General features: G+C 45.8%; 3 protein-coding genes and 1 long non-coding RNA gene across 5 annotated transcripts; 2 read left to right on the top strand and 2 right to left on the bottom strand.

Moving 5' to 3' along the window:
• Window positions 1-1,724: 1,724 nt before the first annotated feature.
• LOC112268623 lies at window positions 1,725-7,808 on the top strand. Its single transcript, XM_024454507.1, has 2 exons — window positions 1,725-1,825; window positions 7,190-7,808. The coding sequence occupies exons 1-2, from the start codon at window positions 1,725-1,727 to the stop codon at window positions 7,806-7,808; spliced, it is 720 nt and encodes a 239-aa protein (XP_024310275.1).
• A 2,771-nt stretch (window positions 7,809-10,579) lies between these two features.
• Window positions 10,580-15,517, bottom strand: LOC100825857 (anthranilate O-methyltransferase 2). 2 transcript variants are annotated; one of them, XM_024463546.1, is made up of 5 exons: window positions 14,926-15,517; window positions 14,410-14,847; window positions 12,034-12,227; window positions 11,460-11,536; window positions 10,580-11,358 (listed from the first exon to the last, which is right to left on the bottom strand). In XM_024463546.1, the coding sequence occupies exons 1-3, from the start codon at window positions 14,998-15,000 to the stop codon at window positions 12,132-12,134; spliced, it is 609 nt and encodes a 202-aa protein (XP_024319314.1). In that variant the 5' UTR covers window positions 15,001-15,517; the 3' UTR covers window positions 10,580-11,358; window positions 11,460-11,536; window positions 12,034-12,131. The 2 variants fall into 2 exon arrangements, with proteins under 2 accessions (XP_024319314.1, XP_024319313.1); XM_024463545.1 differs by having other exon boundaries at window positions 10,603-11,536.
• A 4,543-nt stretch (window positions 15,518-20,060) lies between these two features.
• On the top strand, window positions 20,061-21,072 carry LOC112272504. The gene is made up of 2 exons (XR_002966418.1): window positions 20,061-20,594; window positions 20,709-21,072. It is a non-coding gene; the product is annotated as an uncharacterized LOC112272504 (long non-coding RNA).
• Window positions 21,073-22,764: 1,692 nt separating this feature from the next.
• Window positions 22,765-24,163, bottom strand: LOC100826995. Its single transcript, XM_003575521.3, has 3 exons — window positions 23,947-24,163; window positions 23,276-23,778; window positions 22,765-23,156 (listed from the first exon to the last, which is right to left on the bottom strand). Exons 1-3 carry the CDS (start codon window positions 24,034-24,036, stop codon window positions 22,907-22,909), a joined length of 843 nt encoding a protein of 280 aa, XP_003575569.1. The 5' UTR covers window positions 24,037-24,163; the 3' UTR covers window positions 22,765-22,906.
• Window positions 24,164-24,379: the final 216 nt, after the last annotated feature.

Raw genomic sequence — 24,379 nt, 5'->3', positions numbered from 1 at the left:
TGAATGGTGTGTTGACAAAAGGTGGAAAGAGATATTTCATGACGTTAATTGATGATGTTACTAGATTCTGTTATGTTTATTTGTTGCGAACTAAAGATGAGGCTTTAGACTACTTTAAAATCTATAAGGCTGAAGTTGAAAATCAATTGGAGAGAAAGATCAAACGTTTTAGGTCGGATCGTGGTGGCGAGTATTTCTCCAATGTATTTGATGAGTTTTGTGCGGAACATGGTATTATTCATGAAAGGACGCCTCCCTATTCTCCCCAATCAAACGGGGTCGCCGAGAGGAAAAACCGCACGCTGACTGACTTGGTGAATTCCATGTTAGCCACTGCCGGTTTATCTAAGGCATGGTGGGGGGAGGCTCTACTGACTTCATGTCATGTCCTGAATAAAGTTTCAAACAAAAATAAAGAGAAGACTCCCTACGAGGAGTGGATTGGAAGAAAGCCATCACTTTCTTACTTGCGCACTTGGTGATGTTTGGCGAAAGTCAACGTTCCAATTCCCAAGAAACGCAAGCTCGGACCGAAGACAGTGGATTGTATTTTTCTAGGCTATGCTCAGCGGAGCGTGGGTTATAGATTCTTCCAGGAGTAAGATGACAAAGGATGACAATGAAGCTCCTTCCAGGAGTAAGAGACGAAGGATTGCAAAATCCTTCGGTGATGACTTCATTGTGTACCTTGTGGAGGATACTTCCAAAACCATTGCAGAGGCATATGCATCTCCTGGTGCAGATGACTAGAAAGAAGCTGTCTAGAGTGAGATGGACTCCATCCTTTCTAATGGGACTTGGGAGCTATCTGAACGACCCCACGGTTGTAAGCTAGTAGGCTGCAAGTGGGTGTTGAAGAAGAAGCTAAGGCCTGACGGTACTATTGAAAAGTATAAGATACGGCTTGTGGCGAAAGGCTATACTCAGAAAGAAGACACAGATTACTTCGACACCTATTCACCCGTTGGTAGACTTACTACCATTAGAGTACCACTATCCCTGGCTGCCTCCTATGGTCTTGTCGTTCATCAAATGGACGTAAAGATAACTTTCCTTAACGGAGAGTTGGAAGAGGAAATTTACATGGAACAACTAGATGGATTTGTGGTAAAGGGTGAAGAGAGAAAGGTGTGCAAGTTACTAAAATCTTTGTATGGACTAAAACAAGCACCTAAGCAATGGCACGAGAAGTTTGACAGAACTTTAACTTCTGCAGGCTTTGTCATTAATGAGGCTGATAGATGTGTGTACTCTCGCCATGGTGGGGGCGAAGGTGTTATTTTGTGTTTGTACGTGGATGATATTCTGATTTTTGGTACAAACATAAAAGTGATAAATGAGGTCAAGTCGTTTCTATCAAATTGCTTTGATATGAAAGATTTGGGAGAGGCTGATGTTATTCTTAACATTAAGCTGGTTAAGGATGAGAGTGGAATTACTTTGTTGCAATCCCACTATGTTGAGAAGGTCTTGAGTCGCTTCGGTTTTACTGACAGCAAATCTTCACCAACACCTTATGACCCCAGCGTGATACTCAGAAAGAACAACGGAGAAGGGAAAGATCAATTGAGATACTCTCAAATAATCAGTTCCCTTATGTACTTAGCTAGCGCTACGAGGCCTGATATCTCTTTTGCTGTGAGCAAATTGAGTACGTTCACGTCAACCTGGGTATAGATCATTGACGTGCACTAGAAAGGATATTGCGCTATCTAAAAGGTACGATGAGTTATGGAATACATTATTCAGGGCATCCAGCTGTGCTTGAGGGATATTGTGATTCGAACTGGATCTCTGAAGCAGATGATCTCTACGCCACAACCGGGTATGCCTTCATACTTGGTGGTGGTGTAGTGTCATGGAGATCTTGCAAACAGACCATATTGACGAGGTCAACTATGGAAGCAGAGATTGATGCTTTAGATACAGCCACCTTTGAGGCAAAGTGGCTGAGAGACCTTTTGATGGACTTGTCGGTGGTTGAAAAACCAGTGTCGGCTATTCTGATGAACTGTGATAATCAAACGGTTATTATTAAAGTAAACAGTTCAAAGGATAACGCGAAGTCATCAAAACACGTGAGAAGACGTGTGCAGTCTATCAGGAAATTGAAAAACTCCGGAGTGATAACTGTTACATATATTCATACAGAGAAAAACCTGGCAGATCCCTTTACTAAGGGACTATCACGTAATGTGATAGATAGTGCATCGAGGGAGATGGGGTTGATACCCATGAATGTTGTGCCATAGTGGTAACCCAACCTATGTGATCGGAGATCCCGTGAAGTAGGATATGAGAAGAACGAAGGTATTGGTATAACAGATGAGAGTATATTATAACCCTCTCTATGTGAAGATGTGCAACTCTCAAATTGCTATAAGGCAGGTTGGTGACATGCCTTAATGTGTTCATTGCGGCCATGCGTAGCGAAAGATGCTGTCCTACATAGTATTCTTGAAAGAACACACCTATATGAGTCCGACAATCTAACATCGCAGTCTATGAGATGTTTGGGTGATCTCTAGTAACTCATGAAAAGACCACGGAGTACGACGCATATGTTCCACATGCGGGGTAGACTACTGATAGCCCAGTATTGGTTGACTTTGAGTGGATGTAACTTAGAATTCTAGGCAGAAGTTCAACTTAACAGTTTCTGCTGAAAAACTAGTATATAAACAAGTAGCGAGAACAGGTAAATCTCTAAATGGGTATTTGAGATTTGGTGGGGGATTGTTAGAATTTGAGTCGTGGGCCTGATCAGCCCAAGTCCAATTTTAATAAATTCTGAAAAATCTCAAAGGCCCATTCATGAAGTGGGATGAGGAGAGTGGGAATGGGAATAGTCTCACCTTACTAGTTTAGAGTGAGTGAGACCAACATATAAGGGATATTGCTTCTCACCTATTGAGCAAGTGAGCAAGAGAAATCCCCACGCGCGCTCCTCCTCCTCCTCCTCCTCCTCTCGCCTCATCACGCCGCGCCGCGCCGCGTTTCGTGGATCGATTTCGAGTTCGTGCCGGTGCGGTGCGGGGCCGGGCTTATCTTTTTGTCAGGCGCGCGAGGTATTTTTGGAATCTGTTAACGGACGCGTGCATATTTTGTGGAGTCGGTTCAGGTTTCCTAAACCGAACCGACCTATACCTGCGTGACTATATATACTGCCGCCCTGTCCCTTCGATCGGTACGAAACACAACCGCTAGGGTTTCGCCTGTCTCTCGCTTTTGCGCCGTCCTCGTAGTCTACTCCATCCCGAGCATCGGCGTGCACCAGCGATCGGGAGAGCAGATCTCCGGAACCTTTCGCCTTTGCGATCCTGTACGCGAGTGCTCACTTCCGCCACGACGGGTCGTCTACCGTCCAAGTCTGGCGGTGCTACATGCCGCCGTCTTCGTCGCCAGGAACATCGTCAAGTCAACTCGATCATCATCACGGCTTCTTCATCTTCATCGAAACAGTACGTAATCAGTGATCCGATGTACTGTTTAGTTATGATCTGCGAGATTATACTATTGTTGATTGTGCTGTTGAATACCTCTAGTATATTCGAGATGCATATGCTAGTTGCTACTATTGTCATGATCTATATTATGAAATTAATCATTAATTTGTTATTCTCGAAATTGCTTAATTTCCCAACACAGGAACCTTTCCATGGCGCAAATACTACCTTCACGCTGCTCTTTTGTGCATGCTGGAGGCATCGTGATTTCTCTAATCTCTACTCGTCGACCAGGGATTTGCAAGCCAGACTTTTTGCTACTGCTGCCCCTTCCATGGAACCTGTTTATACCAGGATCTGATGGGCTGATGTGAGCAAAGAAAAGGGAAGCTATGACTTGTTTGAGTCGATTCTGTGTGTGATGATGGAAGAGAATAAAAACTTGTTCGAGTTATTTAAGATTTTCCCCGCAAAAAAATGAGTTATTTAAGATTTGTGGTACGTGAGTATACAGGCTTGTGCATGGGAATGATACAAAAGAAAGAAAGAAATAGGAAGGCGCGGATCCGTTGGAAAATATCTGCGTGCATAATGTTTTTCTTGTCGAACTCAAGTGTGTATTGTTGGACACTACACCACTGCACTGGATACCCGACAGACATGTCGGTAGGGAAAACGAGTTTCAACGACGGAAAGTCGGTCGGGGAAAGGGTTTTGGCGACCAACATTATCTGTCACCGAAAGTCTTGCCGACCGACTTTCTTTCCCGACGGACGTTTTATTGCCGACAGAAGGTCCTAATATTATTGAAAAAAGTGTCAAATAGTCCTAAAATTACTAAATTACATATTTATCTCCTATTTTTTTGTTAAGTCTGTCACGACAGGTTCCTAACCTCGTTCACCGCGGCGTCTTCAACGACCCGCGATCCCCCGCGATCTCTAAGCTATGTCGCCTTGACGGTCTTGCTCCGCCGAAGCTAGAGCCGCAAGCCGCTCCTGCTGTAGTGCCCTGTATCACCAGGACACGTATGACATTTGCTCCGTTGCGTGCGCGTCCCGAGCATGGCCGCACGCTGCCGCGACTCCTTGCCGACTAGCTTCGCCTCGTCGCGTTGGACCTCTTCATGGAGAATCAGCTAGAGCTTTCGGGAACCGCCGCGGCTCTTCCATCTTCTCCAGCTCCGACCGACGTCCACCACCCCCCAATCTCCGTCTCTTGTGATCCCCAGACTTCAGCGCCTCATTCCACAGCTCCGCATGGTCAAGGCGTACATTCCGGTGTTTCTCCATGGCGCTTCCGGGGTCGGAATCGTTCCGGTTACCGCTCGTCGCTAGCATAAGCACTGTTCTGTGCTCCTCCACCCTGTCTGGCGCCTTTCACCCGCTTCACGGTAAGCCCCTTGTTCTTAATTTTGCCCCTAGTCCTAACCTTCCTCGTGTTGTGTAGCGTCCCATCGCCTAGCACCGCCCTCCATCGCCGCACGAGCTCATCACCGGTCCTCCTTCAGATCGCCGCCGAGCACCCCCAGCAACTCAGTAGCTCTCCTTGAAACCCAGCAAGCCACCCCAACTCTCTTTTCCCCCTAGCCACGACTCCAGCGACTCGCCGGTGGTGTTCCCCCACAACTATGTTAGACAATACAGTACGAGACAAGACACTATTTCATAGCGTCAAATCCAGCGGGCCCCTTAGCCAACATGTATTTGGTCATGTGGGATGGTCATGATGCACATGATGCATGGAAGCAACAACTCAGAAATCCTCGTCGACACTACACCTGATTTATGTGTACATAGTGGAAGTGCTTGGGTTTAATGGGTCGGTTGGTCTAATCAACAACCGGTTGACCACACCGGCCAAAAGCCCTTGATAGGAGGAGCCCAGCACCTCCTACAAAGAAAATCAGCAGCCATCGAATTTCCCTTCGCCGTTCAGTGAAAAAGGTCAACCATGATTGCTTGGCCACTGACTCTCGTACATCGTTTTTTTTAATCCGTGGCCTCATTTGTTTCCAGAGCTTTTGAATAAAATGGTATGATTTTTTTTTGTAAACTAAATGGTATGATTGGAGATGGTCTATGTTATGCTGCCGTGTCAAGAGCTCCCCTATTGTGCGGCTCAAGCAGAAGGGTTTGAACACGTATAACATATTGTGCGGCACCTCGATGCTGTACAGCTCCATGTTCCCAGGCACAAGGAGCGGCTGGAGCTGGAGTAGGAAGGTTGTCGCCAGGGAGGTGGGCAAGATGGAGGTGCACTGGAATGTGTCGTCTGTTTAACTTAGTTGTCTACTCATAACTTGATAATTGCTGCAAGATGATACTCGTATTATACCTGGAAGCTGCTACATTGGACACTCCAGCGGCTGCCCGTGCAGCACCATTGTCGGACTCGGAACCAAGCCGCTTCTGGCAGGCGAGCTCTGCGGCTGCGTCATGCCGAGCCTTCAAATCGAATGCAGGCAGTGCTGTATACCTGAGGCAGTGCCGTATACCTGAGCCTTTGAATCGAATGCAGTAGTAGAAGAAGAGCCGACTTTGATGCCGTTGTACTTGATGTCCAGGGTGCCCGCGAGGTGTTCGACGAAATGAGGAGCACATATAATTTTGTCTTAATTCGTCCAATTCTCATATAGTTTTGTACCAAAAGAATGAATATTTTTTATATAGTCTTGTGAGTACATGAATGATGTAGGCATTGAATTTCAGATTTTTCTGGACCTTATTTACTATATCCCGTACATTAGTTGAATTATTTAAATTTTGCCAGATTGCAAAAATTCCCAAACTCGACAGGATTTAATCTTTGATTGATCGATAGATTTTTCTATAGTCTTTTGAGCACAAAAACTTTGTGCGCGCTGAATTTTAGATTTTCTAGACGTTATTTACTATATCTCGTACATTAGTTGAATTTTTTGCAATTTCGGTTAGAAATTGAAAAAACATTGCTATGTGCAGAAAGTTTGTGAACAGACGCTGAGATAATGGTATATTTGACTCATTGAGGTGTAACAAACATGACTACACAAGGTTGTAGTGAAATTGGTGTGTGGTATACCTTTGGAAAGCAATTTGTGTGTTTTGGCCATTTTGAAAAAATGATAATAATATCAACTATAAGTCATAAAAATCCGAATTTTGGCATGGATTCATATTTTGTCATGAATTCATCCCATAAAAAAATTCAGAAGATTATCTAAATTTCACATAACAGTTCGTGTGTAAACACACATATGTGTCTGAGGTGTTTTAGAAACTTCTACTCAGATGTTGGGGAAACGATATTTTTTTTAAAATTCCATCATGCAACTTTATCCAAATCATGTGAAATTTGATCCACACACCACCTCTAACTTAGTAGACATGTCTGTAAAATATGGAAAAAAGATAAAATGTTTTATTATTTTTTGAATTTTGAGAACATTTTAAAATGAATTTTTGAACAAGTAATTGCACAATATCTTGGTTTTGAAGTCAGTAAAGACGATTTCAAGCATGGAATAAGATTAATTATGTCATTTGAACCAAAATCAACATTCTCAAAGTGAGTGGCGCGAGGAGGATGCCGACGGCGTCAGCGGCCTAGGACAGGGGTTTGGTCTCCTTAAGATCATTAACGAAGCTTGTCTTTTTGATTGATCCGGGTCAGCAATCATGGAGTTCCGCCTTTGGTCGCCGGTGCAGGTGGTCACATAAGGGACGGTTGGATATTGCATGGTGGTACCTGTGGTGGGACAGGCGGTGTTGCGTCGACCATGGAGAGGAGATCGGCACGCCAGAGCGTACTGCCTTCTCCATCAATGCGCTGGTTGCCAACTTTGTTGGCGCCGCTTCCCCGAGGAGATCCATTGTCATGCATGGCTGGGTCAGGCCGCCGGCTGATTGCGTCAAGTTGGACGTCGATGCTTCTTTTGATGCTGACACTCTATGCGGGACAGTTGGTGCAGTCATTCGTGATCATGTGGGCGACTTTATCGCTGCCACTGCTTGGAAGCTTGATGTGGTCCAAGACGTGCTCTCGATGGAGGCTCATGCCCTCCGGATCGGGCTGGAACTAGCGGCGCTCACTGGTTGTCACCGCGTAGCGGTGTGCTCCGATAATATGGAAGTTGTCCAAGCCATGAATGAAGATGGACAGAACTACTCCACTGCGGCAGCTATCTTTGATGATTGTTCTAGCTTGGCTGCCGACTTCGCGAAGATCTCCTTCAGGCACTGCCCTCGGGAAGCAAACATGGTGGCAAACGAATTGGCGGCTTTGGCAAAAAATACACCTCCTTCCTCGTGGTTCCGTTCTCCCCCTCCTTGCATTGTACCTCTCTTGCTCAAAGATGTAGATCTTATTGTTAATGAATAAAGAGGGTGCTTTGCTATCAAAACTGGGCGGCCGGCCATTGGACGAGAATTGTTTGTACAGGCAACCCATCTTGTTCACCGACATGAGGATTCCTCCTCTCGAGTCCCAACTAGCTTTGCCAAAGAAAAACTTGTAAAATAGTACTCCATCCATCCTGAATTAAGTTAATTCGGGACGGAGGGAGTATAAATTTTCCTTTTATCAACTTCATGATCCTGGTTACTTTGGTTGACTGGGCCTTGTGCTTCTTCGCAGTGGCGGAGCCAACTGGGTGGCCGGGTGGCCCTAACAATTTGATTTTATATGTACATATCCTATTAATGATGATAAAAGGCCCAAAAAAATCCCAAAAAACCCGGTTGCCCCACCCTAAGAAAATGTTCCAACTCCACCGCTGCTTCTTTGTATTGAAAAGCCGGCGGTTTGAACTTGTTTGTATCCCTCGACGCGATTTAGAGTCAATAAAGCTTCTACCCCCTCCGTCCAATATTAGTTGTCTCAAATTTGTCCAAATATGAATGTATCTATGCCTAGAAAGCATCTAGATACATGTAATATTTCGACAACTAATATGGGACGGAGGGAGTATTATCTAAAACACACATGAAGAAGGCAAATATCTTATTGAGAGAAAATACTAAGGAAAAAATAAGGATAGCGTTTGCTACTAGGAAGAAAATAATGAGTACTTTGGCGGATATTTCTTTTAGAGCTCGGGCTCCAGAGAGCCAACGAAAATCAGAACGCCAGAGAGAAAGAGGTTTTAGGTCAGAACGTTGTGAAGGCGGCTACCTAGATCGATTTTTGGTTTTGATGGAATTAATCTCCGATCTGGCTAGCGATGGAAATGCTTCTACGATGGAACACAGAGGCAGTGTGGATTTGGTGCAGCGAGCTCTTCTTAAAGTTCGGGTGGAACACCGTAACCCTAGCGTCGCCTGTTACTCCAATGTACCAAGTAATTCAGAAAAAGAACAAGCAGAAATCGAAATCAAATCACACGAATTTGGGACATTTTTGGGGATTTTGGGCTTTACATTGTTTTTGTATTTTGGGTTTTCTCTTAGCTCGCTAAGAGGCAGCTAGGGTTACAATCTGGGGAATCAAAAGTCCCGAAATACATCGCTGTTACAGGATTAGAAGGACGAGAAGCAGTAAAGGTGAAAGTAAAAGCGGGAAAGGTAAAAACGACAAATGGTGATGCGGCACAGTCATTCTTCATCGTTAATTTGAAAAGCAACCGTTGGATTCCAGATGGACGGTGCAGACGAGAAGATACGACTTCGCAGGAGTTATGAAGATCGACATCCATAACTGAAGATTGACACTTTCTTTTGAATACAGAGGTCCTTACATCATTACACGACAGCAAGGCGATAGGGGAACACAACAAGACTCTCTTGACAGAACTGCTTCCAGGAGGACTTTCGATCCTGGTGGTCCTATTGCTCACGATCTTCGTCGTACGGGTCCGCCATCTGCTGGCGGGGTTGATAAAGGGGTCGACGGTGAAGCAACTACCCACTCGAAGCCAAATGGTGGTGCTACCCTGATATCGTCGCAAAGGAACCTGGGTATGTACTAAGGCAATCACACAGTGGTGTATCTTGGAGAGGAGATGCGGGCAGCCATGGAGAATCTGGAACCGACGACTGAGGACTCTACGTTCGTAAACACAGTACATGAGGTGATGTATTGCCTAAGTTGGAATTTTTGGGGTACCGGTAACTCATGGACAGTTCATGATCTTATTGCCATGGTCCATAATCGTGGTCCATAAATTGTGTTTTTATGTTAGAGTCGTTAGCAAAAAGAAAATATTCGTCGAGTGAGAGGTCGTCTAGATTTGAAAATCTTTGATCGTGTTAGTACTAATGGTCGAAGCGGTAGACTTTCTCTTTTAGATATTCAATCTTTGACCGAACAGCATATATTGATGCTTATATTTGCTCTTCTCATATGTGGATACTAACATGTCTTCATGGGGAACCACGTGTTGAAAACCGATAGGATATGGTTGCGAAATATTCTAGATGAAAGATATCATGTAAATGTAGGAATAGGATCTTGACATTTGTCTATAAGTCAATGGTATCATACCCTTACCAGCAAACAATAAAAAAGAAATAGGAGGAGTGCTACTTTGGGTGTGAAATTGTAGCATGGTCATTAAATGGACATAATAGTGATTCGTACTATCCAAAAAAAGTGTGTAAGTTTGTAATACTCCCTCCTCGTCCCATATCTAAATATGGACCTATCTATATACTAAACTGCCGGTAAAAAAATTAAAAACCCGGTCAAAAATATAGTAAAATACGTCTAGATAATATATATAGTGTATTTCATTCAATAATATAAAGTGTATTTCGTTTGTCTTGACAAAGGCTTAAACGTGCGAATTGTGTGATATAAATCATAACTAGAAACAAGGCCTTGATCCATAATAATGATCCCCAAATTGTGTTTTTATGTGAGAGTCATCAGCAAAAAAAAAATGTTCGCCAGGTCAAAGGTTGTCTAGGTTTAAAACACTTTGATTGTGTTAGTATTAATGGTCCAAGTGGTAGATTTGCTTTTTTAAATATTCAATATTTGACCGAACGTCATATTGATGCTTATTCACATTTCTCATGATACAGATATGTGGATAATGTTTTCATGGGGAATCACGTATTGAAAACCGGTAGGATATGTTGGTATTGTACCCATACCAACAAACAATAAATAAGAATTAGGAGGAGTGATATATTGGGCGTGAAATTATATGATGGTCATGAAATGGACATAGTAGTTGATACAACATGAGCTTTGTAAAGGTCTATATGGGAACACAAAGGAGACAGAAAGTACAACAATGTTACAATACTCGCAGCTGAGTTCCGAAAAGACTTGCTCCTCTTGTCGGCCAAGAAGACAGATATTACAAGCCAAGATAGTAAACAACCATGTGACAAGAACCACCAACACCTCGTCATATCCAATAACAAGCCAAAAGAGGGCTAAGATGCCTTTATGATATCTTGGCCTGAACATCACCTAAGAACATGTACAAAAGGATATGTCGGCCCATTGAAACAGTGCTCGACAGAAGCGAAACTAACACCAATGGATATAACATGCACATGCTGGGGGTTCACATGAGCGCGACCCAAGGTTTGTCGGGTGCCCCGTTGTTGAGTTCAAGTGGAGAAGTGTTGGGCATGCTTCATGCATCTTTCAAGGACGAACACTCCTATTTCGCGGCAGGTAATCACATTACAGACTTTTTGAAGAGGAGGAAAGTGCCACCGCCAAACTTATCATATGAATGATCTGTTCGATATGGTCCGCAATCGTCACTATTGTAGTTCATAATTCGTGATATATTTTTCACTGGAGATGATGTGTTGGCAAGTATGTACTTAGTTGCATATTGCTGATACATTGAGAAATGACCTGGAGAAATCTACTTGGGCTCTACTGTAAGGTGCAACTGCTCCTCTATTAAATGTCTGCTCAATGTCATCAATTGAAATGTTGACCAAGGATAGGCACGAATGATTCAATTCTGTACATTATGAAATCACAAAGAAATGCAAGAAAAAACGATAATTAAAAATCAGCTGCATAGAAGAATAAAAAATTCTGAGCTTGCTGAAGTGTATTGACCTCTCTTTTTTTGCGAAGAAATATACTGATCATTTGATGTAGTGCCTACATCCATATCCATCGGGTTGTCGCCAGAGCTGCGAGTACAGAAAAATAAATATGAGGATATTTTTGATACAGGCTAGAAATAATTGATTGTAATATTTTCAATTTGCAGTAATCAGTGGACTGTTTTAAAGAGCTGGCAACAATGCACACCTAGCAAGTGTGTTGATTAGAGTAAGGTTTGATAGTTTGGTGTGTCAAGCTGTGTAAGTGTGCTTCGGTGCAAATTAAAGCTTTAAAAAGTGGAGTCACTATTTAAAGTTCTTGATGTATTGCATGTTCATAAACAATGTCCTAATGTGTGTCATTAGTTATCACCACTTGATATTCGTTTGCATATGTCAATGGAGAAGGAGATAGTTGAATTCTCTAACAACTTGAATCAACGGACCAAAGTTAAATTGAGATTCATTTTTGGGAAAGACCAACAGCTAAGAACTGGACATAAATGCACATACTGGATACTGTAATTGACGAGATAGTTCTTAAAAAGAAAGGCTTGACACTATCCATAAAGCCGTGAACTCACTTTCCATGCCCATCTGCAGTGCTACCGGTTGCACCTCCATGCCCGTTTGCCGTGCCACCACTTGCATCTGCGTCATGTTCAGCTTGTTGTTTCTCCATCTATCTCTGTTCACGGTCTTCCATCTCAGTCAATTCCTTATGGAATATTGCAAGATTCAGAAGTTGCAATGCAGCCTCAACATCAGTTTTGAGAACCTGCAACAAGATATAGGCAATGCCATTAGCTTTTCTCAAGGAAAAATGTTCTGCATTGTAGTAGTCTTTCCGATGTACATGTTGCCTTCGTTTAGAAGAGTGCCATTTGAGAGCTCCTCAGGGACCTTGATGAAGTACCATAAAAGTGCATGATAAAATTGATTATATACATGATCTAAGTTTCATCTTGTAACTGCTAAAAAAAAGTTTCATGTTGTACACGTTTCAAACTTCAGATCTATATATCGTACTCCATACAAATCCGACAAGCAGGATCCACGTGTAAGATCCTACGTGGCATCTCATTTATCCATTCAGCCCCCCATATATTTTCATTAATTCCTTTTGCCTCCTTTCTTCTTTCCTTATTGCTCCGGCAGCTGCCACCTCCCCAGCTGTGAGGAGGTGGTCACCTCCGCCGGCGCCGGTCAAAGCGACCTCAGCCCCGTCACGGCCTTTGCACGATTTCACTTCTCTCGCTTAGCCGTTGCAGGAAGAGGTAGAAGGGGGGAAACCCATCATCGAAGAAATTTCAATGAGGAAATTCCTCAATTCCAATGGAGCAAGAACGCAACCAGAGAAGATGAATAAGAAGAGGACGGAGCCGAGGGGGTACGAGGCATAGGCAAGGAGAGGAAATTTGTTGGAGAATTAAGTCATTAACGCATGGAGAGGGCTAGGGAGGCTACCGCGGCCCAAATTTGTGCGGCTTTGGGGACTTGGGGGGGGGGGGGGGGGGGGGGAAGCAGGCCGCTTGGCGGCGAAGTGGGGCGCTGCTGCGGCGGTGGAACAGCGTGCAACAAAAAAGCAGGGGCGGAGCTTCGCGCGGCGCTGGGCGAATAGCATGCTGCGCGACGGCGAAGTGACGCGCGGCTGCTGCGGCGGAGCTTCGTCGGCCGGTGGGGGGCGGAGCAGGGGCGCACTGCGGTTGCGCAGAGCAGGCACGCGGCAGCAAAGGGGAAGGCTGCGGAGGGGGTGAAGCAGGCACGCAGCGGCCGGACGGTGGCGGCGCAGGTCGCGCGGCGTGAGCGGAGCAGAGGGATATGAAGCGCGCGGCTGTGGGGGCAGAGCAGGCCGCGCAGCGGCAACGACGGCGACGGCAGATCATCCTGTGCATGGCGGCGGCGGAGCAGTCCGCGCAGCCAGGGCGCCGCGGTGGCCAACTGGAACTGGAGGAGAAGAACGGAGAGGATACAGAGGAGAAAAGAAAAGAAAAACATGGAGGGGGTTGGTTAAAAATACAGAATGGACAAAAATTGCCACGCATGACGTTACATGCGGGCCCAACTTATCAGGTTTTGTGTCAAATCCCTTAATCGGATGGGTTTGGGTGAAGCGAAAATAATTACCTTAGAGTAGTGCTAAACTGTTGCTAACCATTGGAGTGGTAGCTCACTGGAAACTCTAAAAAAAAAAGCAGTAGTTTTGTGAAATTTACTTTTTGTTTACTTTGATCGAGCAAAAAGTTACTACCTCTGTTTCATAATTCTTGTCAAAATCTTACATGTATCTAGACACTTTTTAGAAATAGATATATCCATTTTTGAGCAAATTTGAGACAAGAATTATGAAACGGAGGGAGTAGTTTATTAATATATTTTATTAAAATAAAATTGATACCATTGCATTCTATTCAAAAGTTTTTATGATTATTACGATTTGTTCATATAAGTAACACGTTAATGAAGTATCCCTTGTCAAAGGAAAACAAAATAAGCCATATTTTAAGGAACTGATCATTTTGCTCCAATATATAGACATACCACGGTAATAATTTTCCACGTTTGGTTCTGCAAATATTATGACATCCTGAAATTTAATTTCAGTCGTCAGAGAATTGACATGATCGATCTATAACTTAATGTTTATTTGCCATGGACACGCATCCATCACACCTATAAAACATGCATGGAGTGTGAACGAAATTTTGGGGTAGATCCAATAATACCTAACATTCATCTTTTATTCATAAGGACGCCCTTCATAATAAAAACTCGAGTTATCATGTCAAAGAAAAACTCGAGTTAACGAACAAGAACGTGTTTCACATTGTTAGTTAATTAATTAAATTAAATTGACCCGCATGACCTGTTGCTCGTTGTTAGATCCGACGTGTGCTGTGCGCGCTAGCTGGAGTACGTTCGTTTCTGTGCAAACACACACCAGTTAATTATGTGCATACCTTTGAGCGCCACATGAGGGAGAAAGAGGAGTGGAAGAGATTAACGCTCCGGCAAGGGAAAAGCCTCCTGTAGTAGGATCCCGGCAGTCCCGCCACATAGCACGGTGACGTCTCTTCTTCCTCTTCCACGCCGAGATGCTTCTCCAAGTAGCAGTCCAGGGACCGGAAGACGAGGTTGAAGTCGTTCCCCGGCAGGTCGTTCAGGAAGAACTGCACCTCCACGGAAAGGCGCCGCTGCTCTTCGTCTTCCGCCTCCTGTTCTCTACAATATGCGCGGATCGCGCCCATCACCTCGGACACGACGCGCAAAGTGTTTGGACCCGAGGAGCAGCCGAGGTCAGCGACCACCATCTTGCTCCCGGGGCTGATGATCAGCGACGCGTACACCTCTTCAATGGCCTTCTGAAGCACCGGCCTCGTCTCCAGTATGGCCTTCTCCTGCACCAAGATGGATCATTCGCACGTACGTATGTATATATGTATGTATGTAGGTACGTAGAGAGGAGAAATCCAAACTTGAAGCCTGGAGTTGGCAGCGTAGCTGTTCTCTCCGTTGCCAGTAGCCATGCGAAGATCGATAGCTAAGTTCATAGTAATTCAAGTGATGGTGATTAGCTGCTGGCCGGGGCTTAGATTGTTTTGATATATGGCTTAGCTGCTCTCTCTGTAACACAAGAACATAGAGAATTTTTGGCAACGGGCTGTCTCACACAGCTCCTCTTTTTGTTTTATCTTTTCTCAACTCCTTCTCCAGGCTTACAAACTCTTAAATAGCTAGCATAAACGCAAATGAGCCCGAGCAACAACCTGCCGGGTCTCATGCCACACACCACGCACGCATGACTAATCCTAATGCATGCAACCACCAGTTAACTAACCTGACCGCTTCTTACTCCACACGACCAGGCCATACAAACATGCGCGCACTAGCTAAACAGCTTGCTAACAAACTACATGCAGCAAATGCAGCAGCAGCTCATCGACAGCAGCTCCGGGGATCTCTCCGACAGCCCTCAACAGCCACGGCCACACTGTATCGACAGCACAACGTCATCTCGTCTTCATGTCACATCGCATGATTTTGCGGACTCGTACGCATCGCAAGCACCGCTCGATCGCCGGACGCCTAACTACATGCAAACGAAAATCTAAACATCTAGATAGAAAAGGTACTAGGGCTAATGTGTTCACCTGACTACTTTCTCATAATTTTGGTGGCACGAATATAGCATAAGAGCTAGATAGTTAAACTTAGAAAAACACACATATCTCTTTGATAACATTCATATGGACATCGGTAAAGTCCAAAATAGCGATGCCCGTATAGGCTGGCAATATCACCCGTTCACCCCCCTGCAATTCATGCTTCCCTATGCCGTACCTCATCCATCCTCCCATACATGCCCTAGATATGCCACATCCCTCTGCATCCAACGGTGTAAGTGGTACGCCGGTACATACTGGCATAGCTTCGTATGAAGGGTTTTGATCCTAAATGGTGTAACTGGATTGCCCAATTTGTTCAAGGTGTTAGTGTGGGGGTTAAAATTAATGATGATGTTGGTCATTTTTTCCAAAATCGAAAGGGTTTGAGGCAGGGAGATCCGCTTTCCCCGCTTCTCTTTAATATTGTGGCCGACATGTTGGTCATTCTAATTGCTCGAGCCAAGGAGGATGATCAGGTGGGTGGACTTGTCCCTCATCTAGTCGATGGGGCGGTATCCATTCTCCAATACGCGAACGATACAATTATCTTCCTGAAACGTGACTTAGAGAAAGCCGTCAACATGAAGTTAATTTTAGGTATCTTCGAACAGTTGTCTGGCCTCAAAATAAATTTTCACAAGAGTGAGATATTTTGTTTTGGAAAAGCTATTGATGATGAATCTAACTATAAGCGTATTTTTTGGGTGTGAATCGGGTTCGTTGCCGTTTCGTTACCTGCTTGGTATTCCGATTCATCACCGCAAGCTCCTCAACAAAGAGTGGAAGGCGGTTGAGGACCGCTTTGAGAAAATGCTTGGGTGTTGGCAGGGTAAATTACTTTCGTATGTGGATCGACTTACCCTCATTAACTCTGTTCTTACCAGCTTGCCCATGTTTATGTTGCCCTTTCTCGAAATTCTTGTCGGGGTTTGTAAGAAGCTGGATTTCTACATATCTCGTTTCTTTTGGCAATCTGATGAGCATAGGCGCAAATACAGATTGGCCAAGTGGAATATTTTATGTCGCCCAAAAGATCAGGGGGCTTGGGGATTGAGCTTTTGGAAATTAAGAACTTGTTTCTTATTAGCAAATGGTTGTTCAAGATTTTAAATGAGGAAGGCATGTGGCAAGAGTTGCTATATAGTAAGTATCTTCATTCCAGCACCTTATCCCAAGTCAAGATGGCAATGGATATTCAAAATGTGGATATCCATGGATATATCCAGCCCATGGATCGCGGATATGGAGCGGGTTGCGATCCTTGGATATCCACGAATGGTACCCGCCAATTCGTGGAGCGGGCACAGATATCACATTTGATCCATGGATATCCATGGGTACCCGGTATTTATTAAAATAAATAAGTTACTAACATGTGGGTCCATTAGTTAGTTATATGAGTCATATAAATAGTCTCCTTCTCACTCAACCCTAAACCTAACAACCTCCTCTCCCTAAGTCCCACAGTCCCACCTCACGAGCCGCCGACCCTAATCTGTCCTCGACTCCCGATTCCCCTACCAATCCCCTCCCTCTTCCTGATATGGTGTTGTTGCTGCTGTTTATGATGTATATTGTATGGATATGGATAATCCATGCATACCCGGATACCCGTTGGATATGGATGTGGATATGGTTTTGTATCCACGGATACTTTTGTGGATGGATATTTGGTTTGGCAATGGATATGGATATGGATATGGATTTGGTCGACCCGTCCAGACCCGCCCCATTGCCATCCAGAATCCCAAGCTTATGCCAAACCCACAGACTCCTAGTTTTGGAAAGATCTTATGCGGGTTAAGGATGATTTTTCTTACCCGTAGTATGTTCACCCTTGGTGATGGGACCGGAATTCGTTTCTGGAAAGATACCTGGCTTGGAGAGTCACCACTTGCTTATCAATATCCATCATTATATCGGATTGTGCAGCAAAAAATGTTTATGTTGCCACAACCCTCTCAACCATTCCCCTGAGTATTAGTTTCAGGCGGAACTTAACTGGAGCTAAGTGGACCCGGTGATTGCACTTGGTCCAGCGCCTAATGATGGTACAACTCTCTGCTAAACCCGATCACTTTATTTGGAGTTTATCTTCTTCGGGTATTTTTTTCTGTAAAATCCATGTACGCGGACTGTACGGAGAGACAAACGGTGTTCCAGCGGAAATCCCGCTAAAAATTGAAAAAAAATGTGGTTTCTGGATCGTAAGGTGCTTTTAACTAAAGATAGTCTTGCTAAGCGGAATTGGGATGGGAGTAAGAAATGTTGCTTCTGCGATGATGACGAAACTGTTCAACACTTTTTTCTCTCATGCCCTTTTACTCCTATTGTTTGGGGTATCATTTATAGAGCCTTTAATTTACCCCCGCCGTCTTCTATTACAAATTTATTTGGAAATTGGCTTAATGGCATCGATAAAAAGATTAAGGCTCATATTCGTATGGGAGTTTCCGCTATCTGGAATTGTAGAAATGATATTGTGTTTAATAGATCCAGAATTCCTCATTTTTTGCAGGTTATTTACAAAAACTCTTCTACAGCACCCCAGAATTAATTTGGACCTTCCATTTTTTAGATCTAATGGTTCAGATTTGTTAATACTCTCTAATACTCTAATTGTGGAGCGTGGAGTAGTAGGATGGAGTAACCAGAAGTAAGGGCAACGAGGTAATTTCGTCAGAAAATAAAATCCCCAAAACACACGTCGACTGACACCGGAGGGCACCTCCCGCTGACCCGCTGCGCCGACGTCGCATACATGGATCATACACGCTGCGGCGTGGTGGAGGGCGGCGAGGGAGGAATGCGGCAGCACGGCTGGGTCGCATGCTCGGGCGAGGGAGTGGAGGGCGGAGGCGGCGACGACGCTCTGTCAGGAGGAAGAGGCAGCTATGGGCTAGGAAGGAGTTGCGCGCGGTGTTGGACGGCGTCAAAGGCACGGGCTGCGAGGATGGAACGGGGAGTTGTGAAGGAGACGGCGGGGGCCGCACGCGGGGAGGACGACGGGGAGCCGGGTGAGGACGGTGGCGGCCGCACGCCGCAAGGACGAGGACGAGGACGGCGGGGGCCGCGCGCCGCGAGGTCGGCGGCGGCCGAGCGCTGGGACGGCGGCGGCCGCACGGTAAGGACAGCTACGACCACGCGCATCGTAACTATGAAAGAGACGTAGGAAATATTTCTGAATATTATTTTTTATGCATCTGAAAATGTGAAAAGACAAAAGTGTCCATGTGTAATACTCCGTTTAGTCATGCTGGAGTAAAAAGGTATGGGAGAATTTGCCATCTACAAGGATACGCACTGGATACGCCTATAGTATTTCCTTCTCCCTGCACATCGACGGGAGCTTTTGGATATTGGCTGCATCGGTCGGGAGATGGTATCTCGGGATATTTTCAGCCGGGCTGGTTGGCAGCACCAGCACGGCTACCCTCGCCGCTGCCTATGGACATTACGTTTCTTAAATAAAGTGTGGTTAGCTGCTCCCTAATACTCCATTGGTAAGGCAATTTATCTAACAATACCAAATTATGAATGCATTAAGTTCCATGCAACATGAAGTTGAATATGCGGCGGCGTAGGCAAGCCAAAATTCAGCTACAGAGCGGCGGCGTACGCAAGCCACAATTCAACATTAGAGTCCGCGCAGCAGCAGCAGCAGATTACGTTTGCCCAACGTGTGACCCGAAGTAGCCCATATCCAGCAGCCTATCTCCAGCAGCCTATCACACATATCTTCAGCAGCAGCAGTTAGAACAGTCCATACAACAAGAAGTACCTAGATTTGGTAGGACCTGAGCTGGAGCTGGAGAACAAATTAAAATGTTTAGCAACCTGCTTTTCAGTACGGAGATGATAGGCTTGTAATTGGTGCTGGAAGACTAAAATGTCCCTGTATGCTGAGTATGACGACTGATTACTAATTTGGGACGGTTTATGTGTTCTTATTGAATTTTAGCACTAACTCTATGATTAGTACCGTTTTGTAATAAAAAGTATACGATTCCATATAAATAAAAGAACCATACTAATACTCCCTCCGTTTCATATTAAGTGACTTTCTATTACATGTATCTAGACACTTTTTAGACATAAGTACATTCATATTTGGGCAAATTTGAGTCACTTAATATGGGACGGGGACGGAGGGACTAATATTTTTGAATTGTCAAGTGCAAAATGCATCAAATTAAGCTAACAGATGTAATTAACGCATGAAAACTACAATCAGATCTGAATTAATCAAAGTTAAAACCATATCTCACGTTTCTTCTGCTGCCAGCAAGCGACAATTCAACGTATTCCTTTTTTGCTAGAGCAAAATGACAACAACACACATGAAGACGTATATCTTGCTAGAATACATCCACCACGTTTCAAAAACAACTTGTATCTGCTAGCACATGACGACATCTGAAGTCGGCGGATTGTATGGTGGCCGTCGACAGAGTGACTCAGCAGGAGGATAGTAGGAGCACCTTTGGGGCTGGGTCGACGGGGGCGATGGACTCCAACAAGGGTGTCAACCACAAGCCGCTGGGAGACAGTGATTTTTTTGGATTGGTGAAAAAGGCCTAGTAGCATTTCCATTAAGAGAATTTGTCTTTGAGTTTTGGTTGGTGACTCCGAAAGGGTGTCAACCAGGCAGGCCTTTGGTAGTAGGCAGCAGTCGCAGCGCTCGTCCCTTGGCACGTTTACATAGGGAAAACAATGACGTGGCGTTTGCAAAAAACGCAAGAATCTTCTGCAAGCGACGTTCCGTGGCTCCTAACCCCACGCACAAATTAACTGTGATCGATCCCGTGAGGCCAGCGAGCGATTTTTCTCTTCCCCTTCCCCTTTCTTCCCCAACGCAAATCATTGCAGCTCCAAATCCTCGCCGCTCTTGCCGTGAGAGCTCGCCGCATGTGCACCAATCGGGCCTCCGCCGCCCTCTCGACACAGGTTGCCGCCCTTCGCCGTAGCCATAACTCATGGTTCGTACCCCAATCGCTACTCCGCCGCTCTCACGTCACAGGTCCTCGCGGCCGTCGTTCTCCTTCGCGCCCCCTCCTCTTGATGCACCAATCCTGACTACCCTTTCTGTCCAGTTCATCGCAAGCAGGATGGTTTCTTGTCGAGTCAGCCCCACAGTGAGTGGCTCTCAGTGAATTCAATGCACATACCGTCCTGAGTACAATGGTTTGGACCGTGCATGCATGCCAGCGCAGCAATGGCAAGCTGCATAAGGTCTAAGCTCGACACTTGTCACCCATGCATCGAGACACTTGTGGTATCCCCTTGAGTATAAAAAGAGGACCATTGCCAACGGTCAAGGGGTTCGGTTCGGTTCTTACTAGTTTTAGCCCAGAAATAGCAAGTAGCACTTAGCAGAAAAGGAGAGAGCGCCTGGGGACTCCCCAGCAACTTGTAAACCTAGTTCATTGGTTAATACAAGCTCAGAAATAGGATGTAGGCCGAACCTGGGTAAAACGGTCTTGTGCATCTTTACGCTTGACATTGGACTCGCCGGCGATCGCCGGAGCGATCCCCAACGCCCACTGCCGAACCAAAAAAGGGGGTGCCTCGCATCCCTGGTGTCTAAGCCCCAGGCTACGACATCTGGCGCGCCAGATAGGGGCGCGTGTGGAGAGCTCGCCGGAGATCGCCGGTGCCGTCGTTTACAGCTACGTCAGCTTCGTGTTCTCCGACGACGGAACCCGTCGCTATGCCTCCCAAGCGGGCTGGCGACTCCCGGATCGACCCGTGTGGTGCCCCAGCGGCGCATACGCGATCACACGACGTGCAGCCCACGTCGCAGGGCTAGGAGAACCCTAAGCCCTCTCGGGTGCAACAGCAGTCGCAGCTGCCACCTCCACCTCCTCGGCCGTCGGCGGACAACCGGCTGAGGGGGGCATTGGCTCCCACCGGCAGAGCCAGTCGCGCGAGCGGCCATGACGCCGCTCGCGCCGGCCAGCGAGTCCACCCGCGGGCCGAAGACGCGCAGCGGCAGCTGCGCCAAGAGCACAGCGCGTCGCGTGCGACGCCGACAGAATCCCGCCCCACTCACCCGAGGGCGCCGGGGGACAGGGCGGAGGGCAGTCGGTCAGAGAATCGACAGCCTCCCGCCCAAACCCCGGCAGAGACCATCATAGCCACGCGTGTCATGGTGCGCTACGAGCCACCGCAAGGCACGCCGGCGCATGAGGCATGGAGTGCGGAGCTGGATGCGCTCCTTGTGCTCGCCGCCCAGCAGCCGCAAGGCGAAGGCGCCTCGGCTGGTTCAGGCCGAGGGCAGAACCCGGGACACGGAGACGCGCCCCGCGTCTCGGGGTAGGGAGAAAACCCTCCCCTGCAGGGAGGGCAAGGAGGCGAGGATCCTGAGGGGTCTTCGGATTCGTCACCGACCGTCACACAGGGTGATGCGCGGGCCGTCTTGAACGCCCGCCAGCAAGAGTACCTCCGCCAGCGCTTGGAGCGCTGGCGCCGGCGTGAGGCAGAGCGCCAACGCCCATATGAGCACGAGGATGCTCCCATGGGCGCCGTGGACGGCTGCACCGCGTTCATCCGCGAGTTGCGCCGGGTGACATGGCCCCGCAAGTTCGGAGTGCTAGTGCTTGGAACGTATGACGGGACCGTGAACCCGAATTTCCTCTTGACCTACACGTTGGGGATGCATGCCATCGGCGCCGACGACAAGGTCAGGGTCAACTGGTTCCCGATGGTTCTCAAAGGATCAGCGAGGTCCTGATTGCTCAACCTGCCTGCCGGGTCTAACTTCGGTACTTACCCGAGCATCGTATCTGTTATCTAACAATAAAAAAAAGGGGAAACCAAGGTTGAAATCACAGATCGCATGGCTTCGCGTATCGCGGCGAGGTCCTGGCTACAGCTATCGAAGCTATTTTACAATGTTATAAACGGAAAACGAACTGCTGGCAAACTTACCCGGTCAAGCATGGGCACCATACAGGCAGTTTGCCTGGGATTAATGTCAACAAGATGGTTGTAAACTTGGAATGCAACTTCAAAGGCCCATTGATAGCAAACACCACCAAACTGATCAAATATGTAAATTTATGTCACTCATAGAAGACAACGTTTTACATATTGTTACAACAATACAACTACTATACATTTATCGAAAGGCATGATCTACTCTCTGTAACTATTCCAAGCTGCCTCTGGACTTGCCATTTGATCCACATTTTTTCGACGAACCACTATTTTTGTATAGCTCGTCCTTTTTCTGATGTGTATCCAAAAATCAGGGTTAACTACGAGAGCTCCCTAAGATGGTCTCTCATCATCATATGGTGCTAGGGGTTAAGCAGCAAAGCCACCTCTTGGCCTTCCTTCCTCTCTTAGGCCCTTTCTCAATGTGGAAACCGTTCTGACGGAGGCGATTGGTATTTAGGCTCTCTTCTTCATGCACCTTTATTGTGCTCCTCAGTGTCATGGATTTCGTGTTTGCTACGGCGGAGGCGGTTGTGTTTTTAGGAGAATCATTGTCGAAAGCATCTTCCTCCTTGGGCAAGGAATAAGCATGCCGGGTCTCTCTGCACCAAGGAAGACATGAATTACTAATATGTCCATGTTTTGCTGATAATGTAGCAACTGCAACATCAACTGAAATGCAAATGTAATACACAAGAAGTTAATATCTACAGATGGATACCTTGAATCTTGAGGTGGCGTGGTAACAAGATACCCGTTTGGGAGATTGTCAGTTTCAGAAATTCTCAAACCAGCGGCACTGCCTTCTGAAGATGCAGCATAACCAAGGAACTTTTGGAGCGCGCCAATGTTTCCAGTTTTGTTGCTTTGGAGAATCGCGATAGCATTGTCTAGTATGCCCAAAGCCTGCTCTACCTCAGGACTAATAAAAGGTTTATCTTCAACTTGATGCTCGTGCTCAGCTGGCTGGTTAGAAAAGATGGTCGTGAGGGATGTGTTCTGTTCACTCTCCTCTTCAACAATCCCACTGCTTGGTGCGAGATTAGTAATCGCCAGAGGATTATGTACAGTATGATTCTCAGGGTGCACTTCATTAGTATTTTTCTCAATGGGAGCCACCTTCACCTTGTCAGCAGGACACTGGTACTCACGTATTCTTGCATACAGTGGTGCTCGTAAAGCTTTCTTGTAGTCCTCATCACAAGTGGCCACAGTACTGACTGCCTGCAGATAAGACAATACCAATTGCTTAACTGGTAAAACTGTATTTCAGACTATCCTGATTATAGAGTATGTATCACTCATCATTTCTCTGATGTCATGATTGTGTTACAAAAAATCCATGTAAACAACATAGTTGAAATGTGTGAATTGTTAAGGTAAACCACTAACCTTTTGATACAGCTTATGCCCACTGCCAATCAGCTGCCTTGATATAAAATTGATCAACCAGGGTGGAACAGAGTCAAGCTTAATGTCCATATTAGCTACTGCCCTGAATGAGCAATTTGGTTAAAAAGAGCACAAGCATATTCAGTGAAGCTGATCATTATTAAATACTGGTATAAAAAAGTATTTGATTAGAAAATTATAGTAATATTACTGTATTAGGGTGCAATAAGAGTTAAGTTGTTGTCGAATGATAGTTTGTATTAGAGTCTACTTGTAACCCTCAGCAATAAAGGGAACAGGAGTTTTATAGAACAGCACATAATAATTTCAGAGCATGATGCTAATTGTATTGCTGATACTCCACGCAGGCTAATAAAATAGTGCACAACATAGTTTTTGGAAAGTGCAATCTGTGTGCAGGTATGGTATCTTC

This window comes from Brachypodium distachyon, chromosome 4, assembly GCF_000005505.3.
Source record: "Brachypodium distachyon strain Bd21 chromosome 4, Brachypodium_distachyon_v3.0, whole genome shotgun sequence".
In the NCBI taxonomy this organism is placed as follows: domain Eukaryota; kingdom Viridiplantae; phylum Streptophyta; class Magnoliopsida; order Poales; family Poaceae; genus Brachypodium; species Brachypodium distachyon.
This window is presented reverse-complemented; position numbering and strand designations above follow the sequence as displayed.

What these genes read in the sequence shown, in the direction of transcription:
- LOC112268623 (XM_024454507.1), top strand. Translation starts at nt 1,725, where the DNA reads ATGAGTTATGGAATACATTATTCAGGGCATCCAGCTGTGCTTGAGGGA. An exon ending in GATCTCTACGCCACAACCGG is followed by an intron (nt 1,826 to 7,189) that starts GTATGCCTTCAT and finishes GTGGTGGGACAG; the next exon opens with GCGGTGTTGCGTCGACCATG.
- LOC100825857 (XM_024463546.1), bottom strand. Translation starts at nt 15,000, where the DNA reads ATGAACTTAGCTATCGATCTTCGCATGGCTACTGGCAACGGAGAGAAC. An exon ending in CTGCCAACTCCAGGCTTCAA is followed by an intron (nt 14,848 to 14,925) that starts GTTTGGATTTCT and finishes ATCTTGGTGCAG; the next exon opens with GAGAAGGCCATACTGGAGAC. An exon ending in CCCTCATGTGGCGCTCAAAG is followed by an intron (nt 12,228 to 14,409) that starts GTATGCACATAA and finishes ATCTTGTTGCAG; the next exon opens with GTTCTCAAAACTGATGTTGA.
- LOC100826995 (XM_003575521.3), bottom strand. Translation starts at nt 24,036, where the DNA reads ATGGACATTAAGCTTGACTCTGTTCCACCCTGGTTGATCAATTTTATA. An exon ending in GGCATAAGCTGTATCAAAAG is followed by an intron (nt 23,779 to 23,946) that starts GTTAGTGGTTTA and finishes TCTTATCTGCAG; the next exon opens with GCAGTCAGTACTGTGGCCAC. An exon ending in ACGCCACCTCAAGATTCAAG is followed by an intron (nt 23,157 to 23,275) that starts GTATCCATCTGT and finishes TCCTTGGTGCAG; the next exon opens with AGAGACCCGGCATGCTTATT.